Source organism: Euprymna scolopes, chromosome 40, assembly GCF_053919585.1.
Source record: "Euprymna scolopes isolate OS-2025 chromosome 40, ASM5391958v1, whole genome shotgun sequence".
Lineage (NCBI taxonomy): Eukaryota > Metazoa > Mollusca > Cephalopoda > Sepiida > Sepiolidae > Euprymna > Euprymna scolopes.
The window spans coordinates 11,849,745-11,865,479 of NC_136521.1; the positions used below are offsets into that span (position 1 = coordinate 11,849,745).

Sequence of the window (15,735 nt, forward strand, 5' to 3'; positions counted from 1 at the left end):
ATGCATCTATGCATCTATACATCTATGCATCTATACATCTATACATCTATGCATCTATGCATCTATGCATCTATACATCTATACATCTATGCATCTATGCATCTATACATCTATGCATCTATACATCTATACATCTATGCATCTATGCATCTATACATCTATGCATCTATACATCTATGCATCTATACATCTATGCATCTATACATCTATGCATCTATGCATCTATACATCTATGCATCTATACATCTATGCATCTATACATCTATGCATCTATGCATCTATGCATCTATACATCTATGCATCTATACATCTATGCATCTATACATCTATGCATTTATATATCTATGCATTTATATATCTATGCATTTATATATCTATAATCTATGCATCTATGCATCTATACATCTATGGATCTATACATCTATGCATTTATATATCTATGCATCTATACATCTATGCATTTATACATCTATAATCTATGCATCTATGCATCTATGCATTTATACATCTATAATCTATGCATCTATGCATTTATGCATTTATACATCTATAATCTATGCATCTATGCATCTATGCATTTATACATCTATAATCTATGCATCTATGCATCTATGCATTTATACATCTATAATCTATGCATCTATGCATTTATGCATTTATACATCTATAATCTATGCATCTATGCATCTATGCATTTATACATCTATAATCTATGCATCTATGCATTTATACATCTATAATCTATGCATCTATACATCTATGCATTTATACATCTATAATCTATGCATCTATGCATCTATGCATTTATACATCTATAATCTATGCATCTATGCATCTATGCATTTATACATCTATAATCTATGCATCTATGCATTTATGCATTTATACATCTATAATCTATGCATCTATGCATTTATGCATTTATACATCTATAATCTATGCATCTATGCATTTATACATCTATAATCTATGCATCTATGCATTTATACATCTATAATCTATGCATCTATGCATTTATACATCTATAATCTATGCATCTATGCATTTATACATCTATAATCTATGCATCTATGCATTTATACATCTATAATCTATGCATCTATGCATTTATACATCTATAATCTATGCATCTATGCATTTATACATCTATAATCTATGCATCTATGCATTTATGCATTTATACATCTATAATCTATGCATCTATGCATTTATACATCTATAATCTATGCATCTATGCATTTATGCATTTATACATCTATAATCTATGCATCTATACATCTATGCATTTATACATCTATAATCTATGCATCTATGCATTTATGCATTTATACATCTATAATCTATGCATCTATGCATCTATGCATTTATACATCTATAATCTATGCATTTATGCATTTATAAATCTATAATCTATGCATCTATGCATCTATGCATTTATACATCTATAATCTATGCATCTATGCATTTATGCATTTATACATCTATAATCTATGCATCTATACATCTATGCATTTATACATCTATAATCTATGCATCTATGCATCTATGCATTTATACATCTATAATCTATGCATCTATGTATTTATGCATTTATACATCTATAATCTATGCATCTATGCATCTATGCATTTATACATCTATAATCTATGCATCTATGCATTTATGCATTTATACATCTATAATCTATGCATCTATACATCTATGCATTTATACATCTATAATCTATGCATCTATGCATCTATGCATTTATACATCTATAATCTATGCATCTATGCATCTATGCATTTATACATCTATAATCTATGCATCTATGCATTTATGCATTTATACATCTATAATCTATGCATCTATACATCTATGCATTTATACATCTATAATCTATGCATCTATGCATTTATGCATTTATACATCTATAATCTATGCATTTATGCATTTATACATCTATAATCTATGCATCTATGCATCTATGCATTTATACATCTATAATCTATGCATCTATGCATCTATGCATTTATACATCTATAATCTATGCATCTATGCATTTATGCATTTATACATCTATAATCTATGCATCTATGCATTTATACATCTATAATCTATGCATCTATGCATTTATGCATTTATACATCTATAATCTATGCATCTATACATCTATGCATTTATACATCTATAATCTATGCATCTATGCATCTATGCATTTATACATCTATAATCAATGCATCTATGCATTTATGCATTTATACATCTATAATCTATGCATCTATGCATTTATACATCTATAATCTATGCATCTATGCATCTATGCATTTATACATCTATAATCTATGCATCTATGCATTTATGCATTTATACATCTATAATCTATGCATCTATGCATTTATACATCTATAATCTATGCATCTATGCATTTATACATCTATAATCTATGCATCTATGCATTTATACATCTATAATCTATGCATCTATGCATTTATACATCTATAATCTATGCATCTATGCATCTATGCATTTATACATCTATAATCTATGCATCTATGCATTTATGCATTTATACATCTATAATCTATGCATCTATGCATTTATACATCTATAATCTATGCATCTATGCATTTATACATCTATAATCTATGCATCTATACATCTATGCATTTATACATCTATAATCTATGCATCTATGCATCTATGCATTTATACATCTATAATCTATGCATCTATGCATTTATACATCTATAATCTATGCATCTATGCATTTATGCATTTATACATCTATAATCTATGCATCTATGCATTTATGCATTTATACATCTATAATCTATGCATCTATGCATTTATACATCTATAATCTATGCATCTATGCATTTATACATCTATAATCTATGCATCTATGCATTTATACATCTATAATCTATGCATCTATGCATTTATACATCTATAATCTATGCATCTATGCATTTATACATCTATAATCTATGCATCTATGCATTTATACATCTATAATCTATGCATCTATGCATTTATGCATTTATACATCTATAATCTATGCATCTATGCATCTATGCATTTATACATCTATAATCTATGCATCTATGCATTTATGCATTTATACATCTATAATCTATGCATCTATACATCTATGCATTTATACATCTATAATCTATGCATCTATGCATTTATGCATTTATACATCTATAATCTATGCATCTATGCATCTATGCATTTATACATCTATAATCTATGCATCTATGCAATTATGCATTTATACATCTATAATCTATGCATCTATGCATCTATGCATTTATACATCTATAATCTATGCATCTATGCATTTATGCATTTATACATCTATAATCTATGCATCTATACATCTATGCATTTATACATCTATAATCTATGCATCTATGCATTTATACATCTATAATCTATGCATCTATGCATCTATGCATTTATACATCTATAATCTATGCATCTATGCATTTATGCATTTATACATCTATAATCTATGCATCTATACATCTATGCATTTATACATCTATAATCTATGCATCTATGCATTTATGCATTTATACATCTATAATCTATGCATTTATGCATTTATACATCTATAATCTATGCATCTATGCATCTATGCATTTATACATCTATAATCTATGCATCTATGCATTTATACATCTATAATCTATGCATCTATGCATTTATGCATTTGTACATCTATAATCTATGCATCTATGCATTTATACATCTATAATCTATGCATCTATGCATTTATGCATTTATACATCTATAATCTATGCATCTATACATCTATGCATTTATACATCTATAATCTATGCATCTATGCATCTATGCATTTATACATCTATAATCTATGCATCTATGCATTTATGCATTTATACATCTATAATCTATGCATCTATGCATTTATGCATTTATACATCTATAATCTATGCATCTATGCATCTATGCATTTATACATCTATAATCTATGCATCTATGCATTTATGCATTTATACATCTATAATCTATGCATCTATGCATCTATGCATTTATACATCTATAATCTATGCATCTATGCATTTATACATCTATAATCTATGCATCTATGCATTTATACATCTATAATCTATGCATCTATGCATTTATACATCTATAATCTATGCATCTATGCATCTATGCATTTATACATCTATAATCTATGCATCTATGCATTTATACATCTATAATCTATGCATCTATGCATTTATACATCTATAATCTATGCATCTATGCATTTATGCATTTATACATCTATAATCTATGCATCTATGCATTTATACATCTATAATCTATGCATCTATGCATCTATGCATTTATACATCTATAATCTATGCATCTATGCATTTATACATCTATAATCTATGCATCTATGCATTTATGCATTTATACATCTATAATCTATGCATCTATGCATTTATACATCTATAATCTATGCATCTATGCATTTATACATCTATAATCTATGCATCTATGCATTTATACATCTATAATCTATGCATCTATGCATTTATACATCTATAATCTATGCATCTATGCATTTATGCATTTATACATCTATAATCTATGCATCTATGCATCTATGCATTTATACATCTATAATCTATGCATCTATGCATTTATGCATTTATACATCTATAATCTATGCATCTATACATCTATGCATTTATACATCTATAATCTATGCATCTATGCATTTATGCATTTATACATCTATAATCTATGCATCTATGCATCTATGCATTTATACATCTATAATCTATGCATCTATGCATCTATGCATGTATACATCTATAATCTATGCATCCATGCATTTATGCATTTATACATCTATAATCTATGCATCTATGCATCTATGCATTTATACATCTATAATCTATGCATCTATGCATTTATACATCTATAATCTATGCATCTATGCATTTATACATCTATAATCTATGCATCTATGCATTTATACATCTATAATCTATGCATCTATACATCTATGCATTTATACATCTATAATCTATGCATCTATGCATTTATGCATTTATACATCTATAATCTATGCATCTATGCATCTATGCATTTATACATCTATAATCTATGCATCTATACATCTATGCATTTATACATCTATAATCTATGCATTTATGCATCTATGCATTTATACATCTATAATCTATGCATCTATGCATTTATACATCTATAATCTATGCATCTATGCATTTATACATCTATAATCTATGCATCTATACATCTATGCATTTATACATCTATAATCTATGCATCTATGCATTTATGCATTTATACATCTATAATCTATGCATCTATGCATCTATGCATTTATACATCTATAATCTATGCATCTATGCATCTATGCATTTATACATCTATAATCTATGCATTTATGCATCTATGCATCTATGCATTTATACATCTATACATCTATGCATTTATACATCTATGCATTTATACATTTATGCATCTATAATCTATGCATTTATACATCTATGCATTTATACATCTATAATCTATGCATCTATGCATCTATGCATCTATGCATCTATACATCTATAATCTATGCATCTATGCATCTATGCATCTATGCATTTATACATCTATAATCTATGCATTTATACATTTATACATCTATAATCTATGCATTTATGCATCTATGCATCTATGCATTTATACATCTATAATCTATGCATTTATACATCTATGCATTTATACATCTATGCATCTATAATCTATGCATTTATACATCTATGCATCTATGCATTTATACATCTATACATCTATGCATTTATACATCTATACATCTAAGCATTTATACATCTATACATCTATGCATTTATACATCTATACATCTATGCATTTATACATCTATACATCTATGCATTTATACATCTATGCATTTATATATCTATGCATCTATAATCTATGCATCTATACATCGCACTAAACATGCAGCTGTGTGCATGTGTATATTCCTCGCCATGGATTAAAAGAATGTGCGATATTTGTCTTACCTGTTCGAGAATTAGATCTTTCTTGATGGCTGGCGGTTCCATGTGTGCCAAATATTCCAAGTATCGTTGCATTTCTTGCAGGATTGGCATTTGATCCACAAGAACTTCCGTCATGTATGAACGAAGCTGAAAATGCAAAACAAACAAAAACAAAAACTTTGCTTGAATCTTTGTTTTTCTTGTTTGTTTTTTGTTTTTTACAAGGGGATTATCGCTTATCAAGGCCCAAGAGCCGCTAAAGGGTATCTACGTATTCCTCATATTTTTAACATGATTATATCCAAAAATTACGAAAATCGAAAAATAGAATTTGATGAAAATGATCATAAAACACAGGAGAATTGAAAAGGGAGGTAATTTTCCGCTTTGATCGAAACAAGATGGCCGCAATTTTTACCTGCTAACACGATTAAAGTTGTTGTTTTTTTTAATAATTCAGTAATATTCGAGCAATTTCGACTGCATAATTTGGAAGCTACCATTGTAACTTATTAGAATTGACAAAGAAAAAAAATCAGTAGAAACCATTGTTTCTTATCTGAAAACTCCATTTATCGACTATAGAATCTCGTCCCAATTCTGTAGAAGCGCCAAAAACTCACATGAGTTACATACGTATTGGCCTTCGGGTCAAGATTAAAGTGTAGTATCTGTTCTTCAGATACTGCACTTCAATTTCTTGTTCTCTGTCAGTGGAGGAGAAATCCTTCATGACTGATACATTTTTTTATTTTTGTTACTAACCAGAGTGCCCCTTTATGGGGAACTGGCTTCTCCCCACATTAAAAACTGACCTTGTGTCTAACTCTGCCCTCGTGGGGAGGCAAATGAACAAAACAAAACAAAAATTCAGGCAGGGGGTATTTGTTGCAGCAGGAGCAGAGTACATTCGCGGTTCCAGAGTTTTAAAGTGTTTGCTTTATAACATCCTTGCTGATTGGTTGTGGCAGTCAACTTCTTTCTAGTACACCCAATCAAAGACCGCCTTTCAGGCAAACTGGCAACGTGTATAAAAGGTTAAACCCACGACAATTCTCTCTCTATTTCTTCCCTGAACACACTCCTCTGTTGGAACGCAACTTCGCCTGGGCTGGCCCCAGGCCAGTGAGAAGACAAGCTAATATGGCTATCGCCACACACAGACTTCAAACTCTATCTTTCTACAGTCTTTAATCCTCTGTCTACGCCTATAAACTCTTTCCAATATCATCTCATTCGTTATATGAGCATACTAACGAAGATCTATCTATCTACCTATCTATCTATAAAAGTGAGAATGTGTGTGTTTGAGGACACTTCTCAACCTATATACTCAACGAATTTTTGATCTACTGATTGAAATTTGATAAGGTATTCAAAACATGTGGAAAACTTTTTAATCTGTACTTATCTGGAAAAAAAGGTCTGCTAAGGAGTAAAAATTGGAAAATTGGTACTTAGGGGGGGTCGTTGGATTTTTATCTGTTTGTCAACTGTCTCACGACTGCGCATGCATGGTCGTGAAACATGACAGCTTCTGTATATGTATACAATGAATAAGTAGGTTTGAAAACACTTATGAATAATTAGGTTTGAAAACACTTTTTAAAGTCGTGGAAAGTTGGTCTAATGGTTATCGTACTTGACTCATTGTCTTTAGGTTTTGGTTTCGATCTCAGCTTGAGTATTATTTTTTTTTTTTTACTTGCAAGAAGTGAATCGTTTGGAAAAAGCATAATACTCGCATGCACATGTCTCAATTTCTTTTTGTTTCTTTTTTTATATTTTTAAATGAATTTAACGTTACAGTATTTCTGTTTATAATAAATAAGAAATCTGCTTTAATTACGATATCATATTTATACGTATTTTATGACCGGGCAATGCCGGGCGGCATGCTAGTAATCAATAAAGTTGTTTTCGAAATTTTAAATGTCTTATGATTCAACTAAAAGGCTATCTGTCCGTTCTACTTTTTCTTGGAAACTACTGGGTCGATCTGACTGGAATTTTGTATAGACCTTTGTTATGACAAAGTGCAGCAAACTAAGTATTATAGTATCCATTCGGAGCAGAGTTAGGAATTAATAACGATTAGTGTTTAATGCAAAAATGGACACAAGTTTGTTCATATTCAACCATCAAGTTGGCATAAAGCATTAACTTTTGCCCGTTTTTTTTTATACGCTAAAAAGTCTAATTGTTCTATATTTACCTTTAAAATGATATCCTTTCTGTAGCAATTCAAATTGTATTTCTGTTGGCAGCTGGAATTCATTAGGAGGTGAAATAAGGCAATCCACACCTGAAATGATTTCAACAGGGTCAGAAGGTAAATAGGGGAGAGAAAAATGGAACTGGTCTTCGGACGGAGAAAAAACAAGTGAAGTATACATGGTCCTCTGTGAGTGCACAGTGAATGAGCCATAAAAAAAATGACTAAGTTCGGTATTTGTCCCCCCCCCTCTATTTAACCCCAAAAGTCCCTAGGGGACGTCAAATCCTGGTGAAAATGAACAAACAGTGCAGCATTAGGCCTTAGTATATCTAAATTTGAGTTCTGAACCATGCAAAAAAAAAAAAAAAGAAATGACTACATCCATCATTTGCCCCCTCCCATTTAGCCCCAAAAGTCCGCAAGATCTTAACATATTTAAATTTGAGTTCAGCACCATGCAAAACAGAAAATTTTGGACAAATATGGTAACATAATCCCCAAAAATGGAGTATTTTTATTAGCCCTAAAAGAGCCCCTGGAGCACACCCAAGAGTTATTGTGAAGTATAGACAAACAAAATTATATAGAAATCAGTTACTTACAACTTTTCAGAAAGGCATCAATTTTTTTTTTAATAAGCACAAAAATGTCAATTGTAGCCATTTTAACCTGAAAGGTACTCCTAGGGGGGGGGGGACAACTGGAATTTTCCCCGTAAAATCTGTTCAGTTACTTTTTTTTTTACTCACATCATGTTTAATGCTTGTGCAAAATTTAAAAAATCCCAAGGTGTAGTTATTGAAAAACGTGTGGACAGACGAACAGACAAGGGAGAATTTACAAGTCCACCCTCCTTTTGTCGAGGGACCAAAAATCGATTTGGGAATCTTAAGTAGGATGACCCCTTGGAGTGAATGTGGTATTATGGTGATTGAAAATTCTAGCAAGGAAAATGATAGACATATATAATGGTACAATGACAAGAATGACCATAGGTCCGCCCCCCTAATACTTTGGCCTTGTGCCTAATTTATTTTTGTATTTTTCAGAAATAAATAAATTTTTAAAAATGTAGTATCTCGTTTGATGCTACACTCAAGTTAATTTATCTTAAGTCAATTTAGGGGAAACCCTTCTATACTTGGGCAATTTATATTTTTGCCGACTGCCAGAGTGCCAGAGTGCCCCTTTTTCGGGAGCAGGTTTTACCTCCACATTAAAAACAACCTTGTGTCACATATTGTTCTCATGGGGAAGCAAATTAATAACAATAAAAAAAGTAGGCTTTTGATAACAATATCAGAGCAAGAGAAAAAACTGAGCTGGATAGATATATATTTGCATCATATAGTTACCTCTCATCAGGCCAGGAAGCCACTCAAGGAGAAGGGTTAATGGGTATAGTAATAAAAAATTGTAAAAAAAGCGACTCTTTAAGAACCTGTTCACATTGGACTTGAAAACGACCATGTTGTGGTCAGTCGAGAAGCAGGTTTGTGGTATTGTGTTCCACAGACACGCAGCTCTAGGGGAAAAAGCTCCCTAACACTTTGTATGGCCTAGTGCCTAATTTTTTTGTATTTTTCATAAATAAATAAAATTTTCAAAGTGGTGTCTGTTCTGATGCTACATTTAAGCTAATTTGACTTAAGTAAATTCAGGGGAAACCCTTCTATATTAAGGCAATTTTTATTTTTGCCTACTTCAAGAGTGCTCCTTTTTAGGGAGCTTCCCCCCCCCCATTAAAAACGACCTTGTATCACATTTTGATGTCGTGCGGAAAGCAATTAAATACCGATAGTGGATGAACAGGAGTGAATTACTCGGTCCAATCCCTCCTTTCTCGGGGGACCCAAAATAGCATGCTCCAATTGTCATGTAGAGAAAAAGTGATAGAAGTTTACACAAACAAGGTTATAGTAGGCCAGCACTTGTCCAAATTCACCTCGAATTGCTGTGTTGTTGGTGTATTTAGTACATTTTCCAGAATTTCTTTAGAAGGCGACCCATCTCTGGTTCAATTAAAAATCAGTGGTTAAACAGTTACTTGTGTTGTCTGCGTAGAGCTCTTTCTAGTGCAGCAATAACTAATAGGTCCTTCCTATCTTTCCCTTGCAGACAGACGCCACACTGGATGATCTGAAAATCACCCGTTCTCAGGTGCATGATATCATAAAAAAACCTAGACACCTCAAAAGCATGTGGACCCGATTCCATCCCAACAGTACTATTAAAAAAATGCTCCACTGGGTTGCTCCAGTTCTCTTCAAACTTTACAACAAATGCCTTAACGAATCTTGCTTTCCTGACTGCTGGAAAACTGTTTCTGTTGAACAAGTTTACAAGAATTCTGGCGAAAGAACTGATCCATTAAAGTGTCGCCTCATTAGCCTCCTCCCACTTTTCACCAAAATATTTGAGTCCTTAATAAACCAAGTCCTAGTCCATCACCTTACAGCTGCTAAACTTCTAACCGATCAACAATATGACTATCGAAGATATTGTAGGTCAAAATGACATCACTCAACGGAGCAAAAAGTTGAAACGTTTTGAGTCAATTTTCATAGGGCAGATCTCATAGACCATTCAAGTAGGCAGTCTGAACTTTCTCCGGATGCTGGATATCACATATTAGATATGGAGCAGAATAGTTTGACAAGAGAGACATAAAGGGAGAGAAAAATTTTAGTTTACAGAAGAAGAATTGAATGAGAAATAGTGATTCTTGCTTTGTGTGCAGCCTGAATGTTTAGATGGGTTGAAGGACGAGTTGACAAGAAGGCCGAAATATTTTGTCTTGCTTTGCCTCCTTAGATTTATTCATTTATTTTTTTTTTTTACAAAGGAGTAACCACTTATCAAGACCTGGAGGCCACTCGAGGATAAGGGTTAATGAGTATACAGTACTTGATGAAACAATATCGTAGTAATCAGTGGAAATTTGGTGAATTGGATTTCTTAAAGGGATGGCTTATCAAGAACTTGTTTACATTAGACTTGAAGACGACCATATTGTAGTCATCTTTGTATGCAGCCTGAATTAAAGGTTTAGATGGTTTGAAGGACGAGTTGACCACAAGGACAAAATCTTTTATCTTGTTTTGCTGCTTAAGTTTTGTTTGTTTTTTTTTTGACAAAGACCCCGTAGTTCGAGTACCATTCGATTAACCAGTCTTTTAACTTTCGCCAGATGCTGGATATCACATATTAGATACTAGCCTGGATGCCCGGCGTTTGGAGGTGTGCGGTGAGCAAAAAAAAAAAAAAGAAAAAAGTGGTAGTAGGCCGACAGGCTCGAACCTGTACCGTGAAGGAGGAAAAGAATGTGAAAAAAAAACCAAAAAAACGTCTTTGCTGTTGCGCCCATCGCCAAACTGGAAGTGATGTAGGTTTAAATTAAGGCTAGTCAATCGAAAAGAGGGGATGACTTTCGAAAATATCAGCGAAAAAAGTGACCCCTCCCTGTAGAAAAGTGCCCGGTTGAGAGTGAGGGAATAAATGTTTTTAGCTAATTTTTCGATATTTGTCATCCGAAGGGTCAAGCTTTAAAACAATACCGATCTCGTGAAAATCCGTCGCCTCTATCGAAATTTTTAGGCAAACATACATGCATACATTTAAACAGTGAGGTGAAATTTATATTATAGATGGAGCATAGTCTAACAGTCATTTCGTGAGGGAGACATCAAGTCGGAGTTTGCAGAAAGAGCAACAAAATAGAATGAGTTCTAATTTTTCACACCTGGGTAGAACTTCCACATTAGAAGCGCCATCTTGTGTTCATACCGAAAATACATAAGGGGGATAACTCTGGCTCAACATAGGACTTGAAAAAATGGTTTTACTTGCCTGTCCTTCAGGTTTTGTCAATTTGAATTCTTCTTCTCTTGATTTCATTTTGTGCCATTTGCAATCATAGTATTTTGAAGTTGTGTCTGAAAAAGAAACTCAAAGAAATTAACGGAATTGCTCGCCATACTAGTGCTTCCAAATAACACACACACACACACACACACAAAAGATCATATTTCAAAATAAAAACATCACTCATCATCATATCGTATCGTCTGGGTGAGGCCCCGTGTTTTGACAAGCTTCTGGATTTGACCTTTACTCCTGATCTGAAATGGAACACGTACATCAAGTCTGTTGCCAAGATCGCTGGAAAGATGGTGGGATCCTTCTACCGCTTCAGAAGATATCTCACTACTGATGCAATTCTCTATCTATATAAAAGCCAAGTACGTCCAAGGATGGAATACTGTTGCCATATCTGGGCAGGAGCTGCTAAAAACAGCCTATCCTGCCTTGACAGAGTACAAAATAGACTTCGTGGCTTAGTGGGGGATGCCCTTTTCTCTACCCTGCAACCTCTCTTCCACAGAAGAGACGTTGCGAGCCTATCCTTGTTTTATCGTTATTTCCATGGCAGGTGCTCGTCTGAACTCCAATCTCTGGTCCCCCCTCGCCAATCTTTCATGAAAAACACCCGTCTAGCTGAATCCATTGTGAAAAATTTCCCCCACTCTATATCTGTGCCTAAATCAAAACGCGGATTCCATGAACAAAGCTTCTTTCTTAGAACTGCACGCCTGTGGAACTCTGTTCCATCTGCCTGCTTCCCTCCGGACTGCAACTTGGATGTCTTCAAGTCCAATGTTAACAAATTCCTAATGAACCGCCCCCTTAAGTAAACACTTCATCAAATCTCCACACTAACGTAATGTACTTGCAATAACCCTTATCCCTGAGTGGCTTCCGGGCCTTGATAAGTGGTGATCACTGTGTAAAAAAAAAAAAAAAAAAAAAATTCGAAGATTCTATTGTTGGCATTGGTTTCCCTGATATTTTTCAAGTCACAATTTTTTCCAGAAAGACAATACAGATTATGGGAGGGATCGTATGAAGGTTGGCAATATCCTAAGCGATAGTGATTTTTGTGGAAAGAACTGGATTTGAACTTGGGACACCCAGGTCATCAGTCCGTGCCATTAACCACTAGATCACCATCACCTCCCAATGTAGCAATGGGGGTTAGAGTCAGATTCGTGTATCCGCTGTCTGTGTTGATCGCCCACTTGACGCAATGGTTGGTGGCAGCTGCTGCTGCTGCTCAATAATGGCAATCAAGATGGCGGCGGCGGTACGTGTGCTTTGTCGGTGGGCAGGGCAGCGGCAGCATTATAGTCTTCATATTGGAGAAACCGAGGAGAGACAATGCGCACATGACATGTTCCTGCAAACATCTCCTCAGTCTGATTAAAACATTACTGAAATACATTTAAAAGTCAATTATAAGGGTTAATAAGATGAATTTATTTTTAACAAATAAAAAACTTTTCTTTATAGTTGAAATGTTTTTTCAGACTTGAAAATATTTTTTAAATAGTTAATTTAATATGTTTTAAAATTGAAATTAAAAAAAAATATATTTTAAAACTATCTTATTGAAAATATTTTAAAAAGAGTGCCCAACCTTGCCCAGTCGTAAAATAAGCTTAAATATATTTTAATTTATACAGATTTTGTATTTATTATTATAAAGCCAATTTTCTATTGAATATTATATTATATATTATAATATTATATTATATTGAATATAATATAAGCCAATTTTCTATTGAATAATATATAATTAGTATTATATACAATACTAATTTCAAAAGTTAAAAAAAAAAAAAAAAAAAAAAAATGACTTGGATGCCATCAGCTAGAATCGAAACCAAAACATTTAGCACTCCAGATGCATTCCCCACCGTTTGAGCTACTGACAGATAAGAAATATTTAAAATTAAATCACTTCAAGCTATGAATGAATTTGCGCATGTGCAAAAGAAATAGAAATATGTCGGCAAGTTGAAATGAACATTTTGCATTGCAATTTGCTGACATATTTCTGTACGCGTTATTCATCCATCCAAACAAAGATTTTATTTGTTAGAAACCATTCTTGGTGTATAATAACTATTTTCTCTTAATTTGACTGTTATGTGATCAGTAGTTTAAGAGTTTATCAGTTAAATATTTACACACAGCCACCCCATAGATGCATCTAATGTTTTATTTATCTCTATATAAATAAAATGAACTCATTTTTTCCCGTCTGATTTTGACATTAATAGGATTAAAAATTAAGATATTTCATGCAAATATAATATGCACAAACAGCAGAACAATATCTGAGGTGTGTTATAGGCTTATTATTTCTCAAATTCCTCGATAATCTTAGATTTCTATACTTTTTCTGCTGAGAAGTCACGGCCAAAATCGGTTAAGATCAATGGAAGTGGTAAAATATTTTCTCTCTAATAAATTCCTCCTCCCCCTGCCACCACTTAAGACCGTTTGGGGATCGTTCACAAGGAACAGTTGAGAAGAGAACACCGGTTTGGCTTCGTAGTTCTTTCATGTGAAGTTATTTAAAATCACTAAACTAAGCTGCAGTGCTCTGTGGCGTAGTGGTTAGCGTGCTGGACAATTCACATTATATTTTCACGTTCGCGCCGACCTACCGTAGTCGTTTTATTTATTTATTTATTTTCCTAAACAACTGGAATGGACTTTTCTTGGTGGCCGAACTGTTAACGTTGCAGATGTTTGTTTTTTTTTCACACTTTATTTTCCTACTTTTACTCATGACTCCGGGTTTGATCCTTCCTACTTACCTACCATAACATTTTTTAAAATTCCCCCCCCCCCGTCCCGGAAACAAACACTCGGGCAACGCCGGGTACCCCCGCTAGTATAGAAATAAAATCTAATGCTGGAATGACTTCTTTGCAAAGTTTCTGCATGATTCATTCTCACATTTTCAAATAATTCTGTAACAGAGCGTGCGAAAAATCAACAGCAACCATAAGATAGCTAGCTTGCGAAAATATTAGCAGCAGCAGCCGTTAAAGCATGTATGCAAATTAGCAAGTGTGTGCAAGCTTGTGTCACAAGAAAAGGAAAAAAAAATACACCACGTGGTCGAGGACAGAAGCAAAATGCAGACCGGGCAAGATGGATGTGTGAATATTATGGCAAGAAAGTGCTGGCTGACGGCCAGCATGAGTTGGCGAGCAGAAAGACTTTTAAAAAGTACACATGTGTGTGCGAAAAGTCTTTTGCGAAATAATGAAATACGTTGTTTTGGAAGAAACACGAATGCATTTAATTTGCACTTTAAAAAAATGCCAAGTCAGATTTCTATTTCTTTTGTTTGTTTGTTTGTTCCTGCGCCGGTACCCACGTTGCAATTCTTCCAAACACAACGTGAACGAATATGATGAGGGGTTGTTTTCTAATAAATACTGCTTGTGAATTGTAGTTTTTATAAAACCCAATAGTTTTTATATTACTTGTTTTCATCGGACTATTGTTCTCATCTTGAGTGTTATTTGTGCTTAGACCGGGTCATTCGTGTAACATTCCTCCCTCTGTATTTAAAAAAATGTATGCATAACATCATACATTTCACTCCCCTCTCTCCTCCACCATAGCTTACAA

At 33.1% G+C, this 15,735-nt stretch overlaps 1 protein-coding gene across 1 annotated transcript in view; it reads right to left on the bottom strand.

The window, feature by feature from the left end:
- The window catches only part of LOC145265366 (zinc finger MYND domain-containing protein 10-like), a 124,696-nt gene that overhangs the window by 18,607 nt on the left and 90,354 nt on the right, over positions 1-15,735 (bottom strand). Inside the window, exons 8-10 of the mRNA XM_080121151.1 lie at positions 12,094-12,179; positions 8,242-8,331; positions 6,048-6,173 (exon numbers count right to left, since the gene is read on the bottom strand). Of these exons, the coding sequence (XP_079977277.1) occupies positions 6,048-6,173; positions 8,242-8,331; positions 12,094-12,179 (302 nt within the window). The remainder of the gene's footprint in view (positions 1-6,047; positions 6,174-8,241; positions 8,332-12,093; positions 12,180-15,735) is intronic.